The sequence below is a fragment of the Amphiura filiformis genome, chromosome 10 (genome assembly GCF_039555335.1).
Source record: "Amphiura filiformis chromosome 10, Afil_fr2py, whole genome shotgun sequence".
Lineage (NCBI taxonomy): Eukaryota > Metazoa > Echinodermata > Ophiuroidea > Amphilepidida > Amphiuridae > Amphiura > Amphiura filiformis.
This window is the reverse complement of record NC_092637.1, coordinates 42,565,144-42,584,395: the sequence shown is the minus strand read 5'-3', so window position 1 is coordinate 42,584,395 and position 19,252 is coordinate 42,565,144. Positions and strand designations below refer to the sequence as shown.

The following is a 19,252-nucleotide window of genomic DNA, read 5'->3' as shown; positions in this document are numbered from 1 at the left end:
ATGATAAGAAATAAGGTACCGATAGGATGTACCTCATTTCTTATCATAAATAACGAACCGCTTGTTTTGAATCACTGAAATTTCAGCGCAGTAATTGGATTCCTTGCCCCAATAATATACGTAACTTTTGTGACCACTGTGTTATTGTTTTTGAGAAAATGCAAAAATAGTCACAAATTTACCACAGGTGTAGTACCCCTTAAACTTCAAAATTTGGTTGCACATGATGTTTTGTTTGAAAAACTTATAAATGATCCCATCAAACATCCGTGAAGTGTGTGAAAATATTGGATCCTAATAATGGTAAAATTGGATGCTTTACACCCAATATTTATTGGTCTCGCTATGAGTTTTAAAATATTGGACTTGACTACGTCTCGTTAAATATTTTTAAAACTAATAGCTTGACCAATAAACATTATTTAACAATTTTATATCAAATTTACATTAACAATGTCTCGATTTTACATGAAAGTATTTTTCCAAGGTGAGTCTTCCCCTGCCCCGGCCTGGTTACACCACTGACAAACACACCCCCCATGCACACCCTAATAGATAAACTCACCGGCCAGATAACCTCATCAGTACAAATGTATTCGTGTGCTACGTCCACTCTGTTCCATGACAACGCTAGAGACAACTGGTAAAATTTAGTTGTGGCTTGTCCTGAAAATGATAATTATAAAAATGAGAAACATAGGATTGATAATTTCATATCATATTTTCCATTCACATGAAGATATTTTTTAAGTCTATAGTGCATCATGAAAGCTAGTGTGTTCTTTTTAAAACACATAAAAGTCGGATTCAGAAAAAAATATATAACGTGACGGGTGTCAATTTGGTCTATATTTTGTGACAAAATGTGCCGGCTAAAAATGTATCCAAATTTCTCACAGAAGATGGCCATACTATAGAGTGGTAGCCTTTCTGACAGGCCCGTTGGTTATTTTCCCACATAAATATTGTATCAGTAAAAATACCCAGTAGTAAAATAGCGCCGCGGCGGCAGGGAGCTGGCCAAAGACGACTCGCCGGTCGCCGCTCCCTTCCCACTTGACAAGGATCGTTGGGAGGGATAGTGAGTCGTCTTTGACAAAGACTAATAGAGTGGTATAACCAAAGGAGGAGGCAAGGGGGCAGCTCTCCCACATGAGAAGTCTTGCCCCCCTGTGGGATACTGGCTGCCCTGATATTTAAGATTTTTGGATCTTTTTTGTGCTTCTTGGCCCATATTTTGACAATAATGTCGGGGGGAGGTGTCTACCCTAAAAATTCAAATAGAAGAAAAAAAAAAGCTTTAAGTATTTTGGGCTTAAAAGGAAGAGGCACAGCATAATTACCACGTGCCTCTTCGTACTTTGTTTTGCGCCAAAATAGAGTAAAATTGCAATAAATTGTAAAACAATTGGAAGAAGTCTGAAATTGTAAGTTTTGTACACTTCACACGCAAATTTCCCAGTAACATCGGAATTCAGAAACAAATATGCTTGTCCCTCCCCAAATTTTAATGCTTCTGCATGCTGCCACTGGTATGTATGCAATTAAAGTTTAAAACATCACATACTGTTCTATTCTAAAACGAACAAACATGTTTTGCATACAGAGCTATCCAATACTGTTTTTAGATTTAGCCACAAACTTACTTGTTGCTAATGCTAAATAAATTTTCCTCAAAGTCAAAAGGTATTTTTATGAAGGAGACACTAAGCAGGTTTAATTTTAGTGAATTCTACATGCCAATCTTTCAAGTAACACCATTTGTGTAACATGGTTTTAAAGTAAACTTATAGCTCTGTATGTGACGTGACCGACAAATTGTGATTGATGTTACCTTTGAGAAGAGCAGTGAGTATAGCCAAGTCAAGATCGGAGTTCTCGCCTTCATCCATCTCAAAAACAGTGATCTGAGAAATAGAACAAAAGAATTAATGTTGTGCACTTGGGCAAGGCACTTCACCTCAATTGCCTCTCTCTACCCAGGGGTAAAATGGGAAGCTGTTAGGAATAATGTCCATTGAGCGCTGCCCAAAGGTATGAGCTTGCCTTGGACATTGTATGGCAGCTGACACACGGTTGTTTGATGGGATCATTTATTAGTTTTTCAAACAAAACATCATGTACAGCCAAATCTTAGGCTTAAACAGCTAAAAGTGATATCATGCTAATGTATACAGATGCTTTTGAGTCATTCTCAACTTTAATTTCCCCTCTTAAACAAAAATTATTCACTTTTATCGTATTTTTTAAAGCTTTTTCGGATATAAAATGTATCTATTAATGACAAAATTGGTGGCGTTATTTAGTTACTTGAAATTACTCTTTCAAGCTTTTAATACAAATAATTCCTTTTATTGTTTGATCAAATATGTTTATAAAATTTCCTTGTTGCTAGTTTCACCTATTCCAGCTGTTTTAATGGCAATATTAATCATCTAACCCATGCAAATAAAGAAATATGATTTAGGATAAATAGCGCCATCTATAGTTTGTATTTAGTTAATAATGAAGCCAATTCTATATACATCAAAGTGATCAAAAAACCGTGGACATAGTCTAATGACAGCGGAATAAAATGTAAAGCACTTTGATACATGTAAAAGGCGCAAATGTCAACATTTCATTTATTTATTTTCATTTTAATTAAAAACCATTAGGCCTACCTGTAATTATAATAAGGGCACCACCCTGGCAACACGTGGTGTAACTATATGAGACAATCAGGGGGTGTGAAATTGCATTATATGGATGGCCAAAAACTGCCAACTAGGCTTTTAAAAGAAGGATGCCAGGGGGATTTCCCCGCACATAAATTTTTCATGGGATGGCAAAGAGTAAAGTGACATTAAACTATAAAATTGGACTAAAAATAGAACAAACATTGACAAATGGGTAGAAAATTAGGCTTTACCCCACACAGTAAAAGGCTGGCTATGCTGCTGGATCCTTCCATATTATTCAGTCTTCAACTGGTTGAAGTTGCTCAACTGGCTTGAAATACGGGGACATAATTGACCAAATGTAAGAATCTTCATACTTAAGTTTGACACATTTTACTGTTAACTGTTGCACTCTTCAATTACATTTGTCCCCCAAGTATAAACAGAAGCCATTAAAATCCCAATTTGTAAGCATAGCAAGCAAAAACATCTGTTTTTATGCTTTTGTGGTCAAAAGAAGGTCCACTTTTCACACCCCCCCCCCAGAAAAAGGGACCACTTGTTCAAAATCCCCCCCTAAAAAAACTATGCGTATGGGCCTGGACTAATTAGCCTACAATCTAAATTGTCAATGCGATATACTTTAACTTACTAGCTGTTCATCTCTCACACAAAAGTTGATATTTTGTAGCATTTTATTCATGACTTCTGTACCAGGCTCCAAACCAAATGATATTCTCATTTTCTCTTCCAGGAATGGGATGTTGGCTTCTTTCACACGCCGTACACCACTGAAATATCAAGAAATCAATTATACAACATTTTATTCATTACTATACTATTCACTTCAGTACTTTACCTCCATCCAGTGACATAGCCAAGGGGGAAACTAAGGGAGCAGCCCTCTCATAAGAAGTGTTGACCCCTCTTGCCCCATCCCTGATGCTGGCCGCCCTGATATTTAAGATTTTTAGGTTTTTATTGTACATTTTGGTCAATTTTTAACCATGTTTGCCCCCTTGAAAGTTGTCCTGCCTCCCTTTGCACCCCTCTGAAAGAATCCTTTTGAGGGCTGTGGCGTCTTTCAAAAGGGACACAGATTTTGCCTAAAACACACAAATAAAATTATGTCTCTGTGCATTAATGCTCTGCGTGCTAGCCATGCGCTTCAATGGAAAAAGTTCAAGTTTTGAAATATTTTCTCAAAATATCAAGAGCTATCTTAAGAACTACTGAATCAATACTAGGCTTGTTTGTACTCATTTTAATGCATTTTTCAAGCTGAATCCAAATGGTCATGAAAATTTACGTTTCTGAAATTTTTTTAAAAAAACTTGTCGTCTGTACTCGACACCCGCGTGAAGAGAGTTAAATATGTTAAAGTGCAGGGTACCACCATGGTCATGTAACCCCATTTAAGCATTAAAATTGCAAACACGTTCCAGTAAAGTCATTCTGGTAGCCGGTCAGTGGGACAACTTGGAAATTCTGCTCCCTTTGGAAATTTCCCAGATATGCCGTTGATTTTGTTTTATGCTGTGGGTCACACAATTTTTCTTATAAAATTTGGGTCATGGGAAAAAAAGTTTGGGAAGCCTTGCTCTAAGCTGTTGAATTTGTTCAAAATAATCACACCACTAACTCTTCAACCCTATTCCTATATTTTTCTTATGAAATTTTGGTCATGTGAAAAAAAGGTTGGGAAGCCCATGGACTAACAATTTGCTGAATGTTATCAATCATTCAATCAAGACCAATTTATCTATCAGTCAGTAATCAATTCCAAAGCTTGATTGCTCACTCAATTGAACAAGTCAATCAAGCGATTGTACCTTGGTTGCTCGGTTGGTCAATCCGTTCATCCCTCGGGCTAGTATTTCAAGGTGGACAAAATGTGTGAAAGGGTATTTTTTCATGGGCAAGCAATATTTCACATACAATCAATCAATCAATCAATCAATTGATCATTCATTCAATCAATCAACCAACCATCAAAGCAATGCAGCCAGTCAATCAATACACTAGCTGTCACTTATCAATCAATCATTTGATTGCTTATCAATCAATCAATTGATCAATCATGGGAAAGTTCAGCCCCGGGCCCCAACTCAACACAAAAGTTGGCAACCATGAGAGTTACCAAATCTTACAAAGACCCCCTTGCAATGATTTTTCATCAAATTTACCCCCTTTTTTCATGCCAAATCAAGGACAAAATTTAGCCAAAAAACAACCCCTTTTTGTGGTTTTCAATGACTAGAATTTCAAACACCCCTTTTCAATGACTAGAATTTCAAACACCCCTCTTTCAATGATACTAAATATCGACATAAAATTACCGGATTTTCTCAAGTACCCCTATTATCCAAATTTCACGGACAGTGCAAATTAAATACCCCCTATTTTGCTGATTTCACTGTCAAATTTCGCGGACAGTCCAACTTAAATATCCCCTATTTTGCCAATTTTGCAGTCCTTGCTACTGGTAAAAAAATTACCCCTTTTCCGCACTATTTGGTAACTCTCACGGTTGCCAATTTTGGGTTGAGTTGGGGGCTGGGAGTTCAGCACTTACTCTTGGTATTCCTTGCTGTGATGATGTGCATAAGCCAGTATATCAGCTGCCCGTCCTGTCCCATCACACAATACTGTTGGAATCCCTTGAGCAATTGAACTCTTTACATTCAATATGGTATCAACACCACCTTCAAGAACTAGTAACACAACTGGCAACCCAAGACCATTTGCTAAAATAAAATACAAAATATGAATATTTATCAAAAATTTATATATTTTATTACCTCTATATCTTATTATATCTTTTGTTACTCAATCTGATTAGGCCAAAGGTGACTATTATGAAATTGAGACACAGCCAAAATAGGAAGCAAAAATAATAAAATATAGGGCTTCAAATTTTGCATTACAAAACCTAATTCACACAAAGTACATTTGTATAATATGATCAATGAGTCTAATGCTAACAAACATTACTCAATTTCAAGCTATGGACAACCATTTATTTTTCCTTAATCCGAACACTGGTTATCGGTCTCGGCTTTAGACCCATATATCATGTATATCAGGGACAGATTTAAGTGGTGGCCCGGTGGCCCTGCGCCAGTGGATTTTGCATCGGGCCAGTAAACTTCCAACAATGCTGACCCGACGGCCACTAGATATATGAGCCTGATATAACTCATATGAGACAAGATATAATCAGTGGTGGACATAATTTGACACAATTTCTGCACTATATTTACTGTTGATAATTTTTTGTCTAATAATTTTTCATCTATAATTCGTTGGAAAAGTTATACAGCCGCTTTTTACAGCAATAGTAGACCTACATACTATTTCCAAGCTCTTTTTGTGCTCTATCTGATGATGATAACAATACCGCATAGTCGCAAACCTGAACCTTTGGAACTAGTTTTTGCACTTTTTGCAGTAGAACATATTTATTGAAAAACTGGGCCAGTAAATTCAGGGCCAGTAGATTTGACATTTCACTGGCCCGGAGGGCCATTAGAAAACTGAAACCTAAGTCTGTTCCTGATGTAGGGCCATTAGAAAACTGAAACCTAAGTCTGTCCCTGATGTATATGCTCTATACTTCTTGATTCTATCATCCCATGTCACTTTTTGTGTTCAATAACTTGACACACAATTTTAATTTTGTGTTTGAAAACATTAAGTTTTTTTAAAGCCTATCATGAAATAAAAGTCAATATGTACATTGACACATCCAAATACACACTCTTACCTGTTGTCGGGGCCTGAATAGCGCCCTCTATCTGCGACCTCATCACAATTTCCCCTCCATATGCTGGTTCATTCCTCAGTCCGTTGTCAATGAAGAGGAAGTGAGTATGGTTTGGGTTCAGTGGTACTGGTTTGTTCTTTACAATGATGTTGCTAAGCTTATAACGAGCTGGATAACAACCCTGAGTAAAACATAATCATAATAATAATTGTAAGAAAATATTGGGGGATTCATCCCCCACCCCAATCTATGCCTATGGGGACAGTCATATTTCTCATTTTGCATCATTATCATGAAAGCATTGAAATATACAGCATGTATATGAGAATGGTCCAAAATGTAAAGATTGAGATGAAATTGGTGAATAGACACTTATCAAACTTCCATTATGCTTCTGCTTTCTCTAGTAAACTTTAAGGAAGAGAAGGTCAGTTGCCCACATCATAACCCTTCCCCCTCCTTGCTCCCCTAGGCCCTGTGCATTACCCCCATCATTCTTACCTTGTTATTGTTGCATACAAGCTGGTCACTCTCAGACACATCCCCATGGAACCAGTGGCGGTACCACAGGGATGAGGAGCAAATGCCCTCCCAGTCAGAACTCTTTCCTCCCCTGGTAAAAATCCAAAATAATGAATATTTCCACTTTTTGCATCAATTTTTCATAAAATTGGTTGATTTTCCCCCGTTCACCCAATGCCACCATCTGAAGTAAACTCCTGGTGTTGCCACTGAATGGAGCAATCCCTGATCATCGGCATCTCTTCCCCCTCCTTGTGCCCCTGGGCCCTGTACATTACCCCCCTCATTCTTACCTTGTTATTTTTACCTACAAGCTGGTCACTCCCTGACACATATCCCCATGGTGCAATCCCTATACAGTTTAATCCCTGATCTTCTGCATTGGACCCTTGAGATAACCATTTCAAAGTCTGGCTTTCTTTCATAGTCTGTCCCACAATCTTTGGTACACCAGCATTAAACCCTGCTGTTAGAATCCAAGCATCGGTGGTCTGGGCTGCCTGAGGGAGAGAATAAGAGAGCAAACTTTTTATAGCAATTTTCACACTGAAGTGACAGTGATGTCAATGCGTTGAGGTAACTGTTTTGCACGCACATCTATGCGGCATATGAAGCGTGTGTGTGTGCACGCCAACGCTTTGAGAGAATACGAGCGACTTGCAGCTGCGCCCAATAAAAAACAATGTCACTGCCAAATTAAGGTGGCAAATGGTATAGTATAAAAGGCATGTGATTACTTTCTAGATTTACAATATTTACAGAGTTTAGTAAACAAACCTTTATAGCCTGGTATTTTACCCCTGCATGTCCCTAGCCTCTGGTACAATGTTAACTACAATTTTAGCTAATCAAGCTAAGCCAACGAGGAAGGCATGTGGCCAAATTTTTAGATTTTACTAAGACATTTGCGAAGCGCGCAAAAAATGTCAATTTTAGACTGTTTTAGCCCAAATTGAAGCTGAATTTTGCTATATAATAGGCCTGTGCGCGCGAAGCGCACACACTTTTGCAATTTTTGTACCCTATTTTGGCCCAAAACATGGTGTTTTTCGGCTCAAATGGAAGATGCACACTGCACAGGGCAATTTTGGGGCCCCCCAAAATTTGGGGGCCCTGGGCCCGGGCCCATCTGGCCCTATGGTAAATCTGGCCCTGGGCAGACAGACCTTTTAAGTATATATTATAGGGTTGGTTGGCTGGGTCTTTTTTTTTTTGCAGATGACCTTAAAAATCACCAAAATCTGTAAATATTTTGCAATAATATCTGGTGACACCATCCTCCTAAAATTTTTCATGGGAGATGTCCCCCTCTAAAGCAATAATTTATCTTTTTTAGCCAGAAAAATAGGCTGTAATTGCAACACTTGGCTCACTTTGCTTGCACTAGTCCATAGCAAAATTCACCTTCATTTTGGACTAAAATAGCCTTGAATTAAACTTTTTTCGCTGCCACTGTATACATACCTTTTGAATACCCCTACTGAATGTGTCTTGATCTTGTTTGTTGAGTTTAAAGCTTCTCCCTCCTCCAGTAATGGATAACACAAGCCTTGGTCTGGGTAGATTCCAGTAGTACATCAATAGCTCCAGAATTACTGTTGAGTCAGTGTTGTCTGATAATCTCACATACTATAAGGAAATGACAAAGTGAAATGAAAAGTATACATTGCCCTCATATAGGGATGGTGGATCCATGTGTGGTGCTGGTGGAGTGGAGGGTGTCAGCCAGTGGTGTAGCCAAGACTTTTTCAGAGGGGAGCAAGGGGGGGGGGGTAACTTTCAAAGGGGGCAAAATTTGTTGAAAATGGACTAAAAGTACTAATGCATAAAAATCTTAAATATCAGGGTGGCCAACATCCCACAGGAAGGCCGCTAGAGGGGATGATGCAAGAATGCTTCATTTTGCCCCTACACCATTTGAGCCACCGTGCCAGCTCCCTGCAATTATTCGACCATTTTTGTTAAAATCCTGGGTCTGCCCCCTGTGCTTGGACCAGTGGTATAGCCAAGGGAGTGGGGAGGGGGAAGCTGCTCCCCCTGGGAGAGGTCTTGTCCATCTCCACATGCCATTTAAGAATTTATGCCTTTTTGTACTTTTTAACCCATTTTTATTTTCATCAAATTTTGCACCCCTTTAAGTTGCCTTGCCTTGCCTTGCACCCCTCTGCAGAAGTCCTCTTTCATGAATTCTATAAAATAAAAAGACTACCAAAATGTTCTATGGGTTACATAAAACTTTAACATTTGAAATAATATTTCAAATATACCTTTGCACTATTGTTAATGCCCTCAGCCTGGCCAAACTGTATTTCCCCATACGCATCTGTGGGCAACTCTTTGATGAGGTCCTTGATTGCCGTCCTGGGATCTTGTTCAGAGTCTGCCGTTTCAGCATTCTGAGCATCTCTATTGTGCTGCCTTTTTGTTCTCCCACAGTAGCATCTGTAGTAATAAAAAGAGGGATATAATATTACATAACGACAAAGCATTATGAGTCATTTGTAACTGCTGTTCAAGACATACAGAGGGGTATTTCATTGAATAATTCAAGTAATGACTACTATTTTACTTGTCGTAACTTTCAGTGGGGTCTCTGTAGTAAACCTTATGAAGGGTACCGATCGTAAGTCATTGAGTTACGATTGATTTTGAGACTCGTATACTGAAATAGACCCTTGGTATTGATATAGCTACCCAGCAAACGCGTATTGGTTTACAGAAAATGTTAAAATGTTGGCTTATTTTATCATTTTAAAACATTTTTGTGTTTGCTGGGTATCTACTGCTGATATGGGCATTGATGAAATCGCTATCTACTGCTGGTATGGGCATTGATGAAGTAGCTATCTCCACAATTATGTGTTTTAAAAGTTGTTAATAAATAATTTGTATATTATTGACTTTTAATGATTCTTAACATGTTTCATTGGTAAACCTATTCAAGTGTATATTTAGTGCATTTTAATCTTGTAGTTGAATTTTAATTTTGTTTAATATGTCGTTCTCATGTAAATCTAAGGTACCTATATTTTAATAGTTTTTTAACATGTTTAAGCCTGTTCAGTGCTTTAAGTTTGTTTTACATTATAAGGCGCTTTATAGATTTTATTTATTATTCATTATCATCTACTGTTGATATGGGCATTGATGAAGTAGCTATCTACTGCTGATGTAACTATCTACTGCTGACATAGGCATTGAAGTAGATATCTACTGCTGATATCAGTACTGCTGATATGGGCATTGTTGAAGTAGGTGGGTATTTCTCTGAAAAGGTGTACTATTTGAAGATAGGCAAATATGAATTTGAAAATGATTATAAAAATGTTTCCTTTACATATCTGTAAGGATGTAAGTCTCTAGTGCATGAAAACAATATTTGGCGCAATCTTTAGGGCGCCCTCTATATTATAGAGGCGTAATCTGCAGGTTGTGCCAGGTGAGCATCATCTCCGTCACATTTAGGCCAAAAAAGAAATAAGGACAAAAAATGTGTTAAAACTCTTAATTATGAGTTTTATGGATAACTTGTAAGTTGCTTGATTCATGTTTGCTTTTTCATTTAAAAAAATATGATTTTGTACTTTCGTCATTTAGTTGGGACAATGAGAGGCAGGCTGTACGGAAAATGTCATGTCTGTTAGTATTTTTTTATACAAACTTAAGTATATTCATAATTTTGCTTGAAATAACTAAATAAATTTCCATTGACAAAGTAAACACATACAATATCAATTACATTTCCAAATAGTAAATTCCATGTTGTCTGGGTCAAAGGTCAAATAAAGGTCAACAACAATTGTGATGGAGATGACAATGCTGTGATGGAGATGATAGTGATGTGACGGAGATGATATTTCTACACAAATTCCTATAGAGAATCATCTCCGTCACAGACATTTGATTTCAGTAATGTTTTCACACTACTTGAAAATTAAATTCATACAGATGAGAAGGTCTAGAATTGGTAAGCATTTTCTGATAAACTAAACTGGACTTCGCTGTATCTCAAGATCCGGTGATGTGATGGAGATGATGGTGATGTGACGGAGATGATATTCCTACACAAATTCCTATAGAGAATCATCTCCACCACGGCAAATTGTGACGCCAACTGATGTAGCGGAGATGATGGTTCAGACATTGCTTACGATTAATAGCAGGGTTAATCTTACCCACGTGTTACATATCACCACAACAGCTTGTGGGACATATTCAACCATCATTATTTTCCAGAAAATTTCAACAATAAGACTTATATCAAATTGATCAGAAACGTTTGGAGATGATGTTGAATAAAGGTACGCGAGTGTATACTTGAAGATACCCTCAAAATTGGCAGGAAAAGAGTGCCAATGTGCACCTATTCGGGTTGATGTTTTTAAATCGTCTGTAAAGGCAGCGTACAGGGTCAAATTATTGACCTCTGATATTTGGTCTTCACCTCCAGTCGTGTTTGATGCCAATGTGACGGCAATGATGCAAAACCAAGGGACAGCAATTTTTGACACAAATTTTGAATTATTCCATAATATTGACTTTAGAAGTGGTTTTAAGCATTTAAACCTTCTTAGACATGATATTTACCCCAGTCAGTGGTAATTTTCACTTCCCACACTTGCTCACAAAAATACTACAAAATCACTAAAATTCAATTAGTGACATCGGGACATGGGGTTTTCAGGGGGTCGTCAGATATTGAAGAATTTTTTGACTCCAAGAAATTAATTTTTCCCCACTTGGATGTTCTTAACTATTTTTATACATACAAAAGTCCATGACTAAGCCAAAAAAGAAAAAAAAAATCCGCTTTTAAAACTTTTATGAGCGCCGGAAGTCGCGGGACTTAAAAGTTACTCTTTTCAGAGAATCACCCAGCTATCTACTGCTGATGTTGCTATCTACTGCTAACATGGGCATTGATGAAGCAGATATCTACTGCTGCTATCAGTATTGATGAAATAAATTTTTACTGCTGGTATGGGCATTGATTAAGTAGCTATCTACTGCTGATATGGGCATTGATGAAGTAGCTATCTACCGCTGATATGGGTATTGATGAAGTAACTATCTACTGCTGATATTGTTATTGATGAAGTAGCTATCTACTGCTGATACAGGCATTGATGAAGTAGCTATCTACCGCTGATATGGGTATTGATGAAGTAGCTATCTACTGCTGATATGGGTATTGATGAAGTAGCTATCTATACTGCTGATATGGGTATTGATGAAGTAGCTATCTACTGCTGATATGGGTATTGATGAAGTAGCTATCTACTGCTGATATGGGTATTGATGAAGTAGCTATCTACTGCTGATATGGGTATTGATGAAGTAGCTATCTACTGCTGATATGGGTATTGATGAAGTAGCTATCTACTGCTGATATGGGTATTGATGAAGTAGCTATCTACTGCTGATATGGGCATCGATGAAGTAGATATCTACTGCTGATATGGGCATTGATGAAGTAGCTATCTACTGCTGATATGGGCATTGATGAAGTAGCTATCTACTGCTGATATGGGCATTGATGAAGTAGCTATCTACTGCTGATATGGGTATTGATGAAGTAGCTATCTACTGCTGATATGGGCATTGATGAAGTAGCTATCTACTGCTGATATGGGTATTGATGAATTAGCTATCTACTGCTGATATGGGCATTGATGAAGTAGCTATCTACTGCTGATGTTGCTATCTACTGCTAACATGGGCATTGATGAAGCAGATATCTACTGCTGCTATCAGTATTGATGAAATAAATTTTTACTGCTGGTATGGGCATTGATTAAGTAGCTATCTACTGCTGATATGGGCATTGATGAAGTAGCTATCTACCGCTGATATGGGTATTGATGAAGTAACTATCTACTGCTGATATTGTTATTGATGAAGTAGCTATCTACTGCTGATACAGGCATTGATGAAGTAGCTATCTACCGCTGATATGGGTATTGATGAAGTAGCTATCTACTGCTGATATGGGTATTGATGAAGTAGCTATCTATACTGCTGATATGGGTATTGATGAAGTAGCTATCTACTGCTGATATGGGTATTGATGAAGTAGCTATCTACTGCTGATATGGGTATTGATGAAGTAGCTATATCTACTGCTGATATGGGTATTGATGAAGTAGCTATCTACTGCTGATATGGGTATTGATGAAGTAGCTATCTACTGCTGATATGGGTATTGATGAAGTAGCTTCTACTGCTGATATGGGCATCGATGAAGAAGATATCTACTGCTGATATGGGCATTGATGAAGTAGCTATCTACTGCTGATATGGGCATTGATGAAGTAGCTATCTACTGCTGATATGGGCATTGATGAAGTAGCTATCTACTGCTGATATGGGCATTGATGAAGTAGCTATCTACTGCTGATATGGGTATTGATGAAGTAGCTATCTACTGCTGATATGGGCATCGATGAAGTAGATATCTACTGCTGATATGGGCATTGATGAAGTAGCTATCTACTGCTGATATGGGCATTGATGAAGTAGCTATCTACTGCTGATATGGGCATTGATGAAGTAGCTATCTACTGCTGATATGGGTATTGATGAAGTAGCTATCTACTGCTGATATGGGCATTGATGAAGTAGCTATCTACTGCTGATATGGGTATTGATGAATTAGCTATCTACTGCTGATATGGGCATTGATGAAGTAGCTATCTACTGCTGATATGGGCATTGATGAAGTAGCTATCTACTGCTGATATGGGTATTGATGAAGTAGCTATCTACTGCTGATGCTAGTATTGATGACATGACAGGTAATACTACTCTGTGATATCAGTATTTAAAAAGATACTACTCAAAAAAGATACATACGCTTTCTTTGGTGCATTTGGTTTGGGACTATACTTGATACAGTCTTTCTTGGCAAAGTTATCCGCAATCCATGCTCCTTTCTGCTTCTTCTTTTTCTAAAACAAGTGAAATGGATCGAATTCTTCAGTTAGTATTCATTTTACATGATAAGTTAGCTAATAAAATGAATTTCACATTGAGTCGAGTACCAAACAAAATTTCCCCATGGGGAAGGAACTCAAATGCAATGTGTGACCATTCGCCAAGGATGGGAAGGGGATGGAGTGGGGATTTTACCTAGACCATGATGATCACATGGGTCCCAATTTCAGGCTTTTTAGCTTAAAAATGTAAGAAAATACCGAAAAAAATCGATAGATATATGTGCTTACTATCGAGCGCTTTTGAAAACATAAAATTATACCATAGTCATGGCGCTTTACCGTATGAGCTAATGGGGTTGAGAAACAAATTTGTAGGTTTACTTGTTTGTATATAACTATGTGTATCGGTGATTTGCTCAAAACCCTTTACACTTTTGTGGATGGGGCTATTTATGTCTGCATGTTTTAAAAGCACTCGATAGTAAGCACATATGCTAACTATTGAGTTTTTACGATATTACAATTAACCTGCAAAGCACACCGTTTGGGGTAGGCATTTTAATAATAGGGCTATAATGAATTTTACACACAGATCAACAAAATCATTCCTAAAACAGTGGTAGGATTTTACTCCACAGCTCTGCCTTTGCAAATCTAACAATTCCCAACTCATTCTTTTTCTTCCTCTCTCTTTCTTCTAAAAGCTTACTCATTCTACCGGATGTGTTTGGATAATAAATATGTTGCAAATATTTGCACATGGTGACATGATTTATAATATATGGTTGATGTTGAGGGGGTACATTAGTAAAAGAAGAGTAAACCAAACTTTTGATAACATCCATACCCTGACAAAATAAGTTCCAGTATATTCCTGTTCCGAATCTGATTCCGAATCATCTGTGAGCCTCTTAACAGTTTCTTCCTTGCCACTGGTTCCTCCAAGCAAGTTATCAAATCCAAGAGTAAGTGCAGCAGCCGATGCTCTTTGTCGCATTTGCATGGATCGTTTCTTCATGGACATGCCCGGTATGATGGACACTTTTTGAGAGCCCTGCCTGGACCTGGACATCTTGTTGGTAGACATAGTGTGAAGTTATTGTCACTGTGAATTTAAAAAAATGAGAAAACCATAAACCCATGTATAACCCATGGCGTCTCCAGGCCGCTCCTATCAGAGGGACTGGAGAAAAAGTGAATTTTTACACCCCCTCAACAGCCCCAAAAGGTTGAGCCAATTTTTCTTTGATGGTTTGAAAAAGTGAAGAGCATAAAAAAAATGATAATAGGCAGGCCCGTACGCAGAGGGGGAGCAATGCACCCCCCAAATTTAGAAAAGTATACAAAAAGTCCCAAAATTTTAGAATTTGCGAGCATTGCGAGCCAAAAAAATCAGTTTTTTTACGCTTTTTTTGACAAAAAAGGTCCAAAGTTTGTCCATGTTTCACGAAATTGCCCCCCCCCTGGAAAAAAGGCCATTTTTTTAAATCAGCACCCCAAATGAAATCCTGCGTGCACGGGCCTGATAATAGGTGCTAGTAAGATTATTTTAGTATGATTTAAACATATGACGTTTTTCAACCTTTTTTCCCAATTCATTTTGCAGCCCCTACTTCTTCTGCTTCTCCTTCCTTTTTGCTGGCCCCTGCTTTTGCTCCAGAGGTCACATAATTTATGTAATCATTATGATTTTAAAGACAAATATTGATACAGGAACATATATTCTCTCCACAGCAAATATGAAGTTCATACTTAATGTACTTTCAAAGTTATAATCTGTGTTAATAATAATTTGACTTTTTGGTTAAAAAAGGAAAAAAAAACACAAAAACTGCATTTTAAACACAAATACCTCAGCTCATGTTTATTATTATTATTCTGAAGTGGAAATACTACTCCGACGGCTCATTACTCCGAAGGGTTAATTACTCCAAATTTTGGGCAGAGTGAATCTATGGAATAATCAGTGGCGGCACTAGGGGGGGGGGCAAGACAAGGGGAGCATTTGCCCTCCCAAATATTTTTCTTGCCCCCAGATTTTAGGCTTTTTGTGGCAATTTTGCGCAAAATTTGTCGATAGTTGCCCCCCCCCCCCGAAATTCACTTTGCCCAGTAGCATACCGTGACCGCCCCAACCCCAGGGGGCTGAAGAAAATTAAATTTTGCCGCCCCTTCCTCAAAAGCCCGAAAAGGTTGACCCAATTCTTTTCTCGGTCGTTTGAAAAAGTGAAGAGCAAAAAAAAACAAAACAAAAAAAAAAGGGTTTTAGGCGCTTAGCGCCCCAAATGTACCATTTTTCAATTTTTATGCTTTATCAAATTTTTCCGCCTTTTTTATTTGCTAATTCTTTTTGTCGCATGCCGCCCCTTCGTTTTTGCCGCCCTTCTTTTTGCCGCCCCTTCTTCTTCCGCTGCCCTGTCATTTTGCCACCCCTGCTTTTACCCGGGTGCTGGCGCCCAAAATACGCCAAGCATGTTGCCAAACCCCTACCCCACCAAAAAATTTCCTGGTGCTGCCACTGAATAATGCCTTACTTTAAATTCAGAAAAATTACACTTCAGTGTAACTACAATCAACAACATTAATAGTTGGCACACCTTGACAATATGTTAGAACTCTTCATGGCCACTCTGATAGTTCAGTGAAATTAGTATAACTATGTTTGATGAGAAGTACAAACCTTCTCCTTTTCCTTCGCTCAATCAATTTTGGGGAGACTGGAGAGCCCAATGGAAAAAGTGCTTTCATCAACATTGAACTGCATATAAGCACCCTAAACAAGGATATACATGTAGGCAACACGCGCCTGTTTTTACACCCCAAACAGATTTTATTCCTTGCATCAAATTTCATACCCTAAATTTCATTGCAATGTATTTTGCTACCCTTTTCCCAATTTTTCATATTTTTGACACCCTAAACACGATACGCGTCATGCCTACCCACGAAAAATTACCAGTGTTTTTTTACACATTTTTATTATCGCGGATGGTGTATAAGCCATGATGGGAGCCGGGGATGGGAGTGAATCCCTCGGGCTGAAGTCTTGCTGGCAGTACTGCAGTGTAACAAGTATTTGAAGTATTGACCCTTCAAAGTATAAATGTTCCTTCAGAATAACAACCCGCTTCGGAATAATGAACCGTAACCCCCTCCCCTCTGTGTCTCAGTGGCATAGCTTCATACGGGCACGGGTGGGGGAAGTACATTGTCTAATCGATTGCAAAAATGAGATAATTCCATAGGAAAATTGCCGAGAAATGGCTTGTGCCCCCAACCCCTTAATCAGACAGGTTCCCCCAAATCACGGTCTAGGTATATGAGAGGGAAACCTCAGTTAACACATTTGCTAGTCAGCCAAAATGGCCTAAACCGGCAATACAAATTTACATAGAAATTCAAAAGAACCGCTAGCTCAAGGAAACTTGTCTATACTTCACTTGACCCAAATATATGATTTTTTGGTGATGAGACTCGCACATGGAATTTTTGGGGATTTTGATAGCAGTTCCATTAGCTGCTATCGTCATGAGACTAAGATCTAGAAACACCCCAAAATGCTGTTTTGGGGAATTTTGCTAGCAGAATCTTTTTGATGAAAGTCAATCTTTTCTTTGACAATTGCTACGGAAAGTGCTATGGCAAAAAGGTTTTCAGTTTTGGGTTTCTTTACTCAAGGGCCTTAATTTGATATATAAAATGATGCAGTTTGATGGCAAATTTGAATTCACCTGGCCTGGCATACCTACATGCCCCCCCATGTGATGACCCATGCTACACCACTGCTGCCTCTTGCTTGAAACCTTCCATTTGTACTTTGTAAGTTTTTGTACATGAAATATCATGGTATGGTAAATGCATGACTGTATTAACACTGCACTGTATCTCCCTCTCTCTCAGAACACGATTATGTCAGTAAATGAATATTTTGTTCTGGGACTGATTATTTAGACTACCTCTCTCTCTGATACCAGAAGCGAAGCCTGATAAAATACATATTGTAACCCCCGGGTTGTAACCATGAGACGAAAGTTCGTCTCAGTTGTAACCATGGGCTTTTCACAGATACGGTAACGGTACCCCGATACATACCTAATTATACGGTACTGATTTCTTCTCATATTTTTCTTGCCTGCTGTATACACTGTAATCGTGCCACTCTCAGTCCAGATGCAGTCAAATTCATTCATTCATTCATATCCATCTCCATATTCAAATCCATCTCCACTGGAATTACTTTATTTTCAGTAGGCCTAGGGGAACAAAATCATCCGAAATCATACTGATAATACACGTTATAACGGTATAAATTTCAATACAGATACAAAACTCGTGACAAAACTAACTAAAACTCTTGTGAATGACCATCAAGTCAAGTGGCATCTAGACATAAAATCTATGGCAAGCCACATCGGTCATAAAAATCAATAAACCGATATAACGACTCAGTAAGTCACAGTCACTGCTCCATTTCCTGGATCTATATACCCCGGTATAAAATATTCATTGCGTTGGGGCATTGAGTTCTTTTCGAACTGAGGAGCGTTCATAAATACTCGGGGTGGGTTATTTTGGATCCCCTCTTCAAGCTTCATGTCCTAAAAAAGAAACCAAAATATATGTAAGGCCTATGTTTGGAGTTATGACCAATTGGAGTCATATAGGCCTAGTGTTACACCCAAATTGTAAAGTGCGCAAATTTTCTTGATTTGAAGCCTGGGAGGCCGAGCTGGGAGTAGGGCCTACATGATGGAATGGCTAACATTCATATGCGCGGATCGCAAAAAAAAAATAAAATAGGAATGTGCTCGCTGTGTCGTACATTTGACCCTGGACTTTTACCCTCAGAATTTTTTGATCCCCCCCCCCTGTTAAGGACTGAATTTTTTTGATCCCCCTATTTTAGACCCAAATTTATTTTGATCCCCCTAGGCTATATCTTCCACCCCCCCAAATTATTTATGAACACTCCCTAATTGATTATGTGACTGTATAACACAATTTTCCACACCACTGGCCTAACAATATAGGCCTACATTTTAGGATCAAAATCAATATGAATGTCTTGGGGTCCTCTCTGGTCCTACACGGTTTGGCTGCTAGGCTACACAACAACAGTAGGCCTACATCATGATCTCAGTAAGGTGATTTTGATCAATAACCTAATAAGATTTCTTCTCTCATCTTTGCGGGCTTAATGTGATTTAAAGAAGTATAAAAATGTTTTTAGAGGGTGGAAAATCTAAGAAATCATCAAAAATTGGGGCCCACTTTTTACATAAATTATGATGAGGTTTTGCTGGAATTTGACTTTTGAAATTACATAATGGTTTTTCCCACCCAGCGATGATATGTTTCTCTGCAACTTC

The 19,252-nt window shown here is 38.2% G+C and overlaps 1 protein-coding gene across 1 annotated transcript in view; it reads right to left on the bottom strand.

Moving 5' to 3' along the window:
* LOC140161901 (transient receptor potential cation channel subfamily M member-like 2) overlaps positions 1-18,206 on the bottom strand; it is a 48,147-nt gene extending 29,941 nt beyond the window's left edge. Inside the window, exons 1-11 of the mRNA XM_072185197.1 lie at positions 17,976-18,206; positions 14,731-14,988; positions 13,801-13,895; positions 9,216-9,390; positions 8,413-8,577; positions 7,242-7,448; positions 6,427-6,607; positions 5,236-5,407; positions 3,313-3,451; positions 1,835-1,907; positions 566-666 (exon numbers count right to left, since the gene is read on the bottom strand). Of these exons, the coding sequence (XP_072041298.1) occupies positions 566-666; positions 1,835-1,907; positions 3,313-3,451; positions 5,236-5,407; positions 6,427-6,607; positions 7,242-7,448; positions 8,413-8,577; positions 9,216-9,390; positions 13,801-13,895; positions 14,731-14,970 (1,548 nt within the window). The 5' untranslated portion in view covers positions 14,971-14,988; positions 17,976-18,206. The remainder of the gene's footprint in view (positions 1-565; positions 667-1,834; positions 1,908-3,312; positions 3,452-5,235; positions 5,408-6,426; positions 6,608-7,241; positions 7,449-8,412; positions 8,578-9,215; positions 9,391-13,800; positions 13,896-14,730; positions 14,989-17,975) is intronic.
* Positions 18,207-19,252: the final 1,046 nt, after the last annotated feature.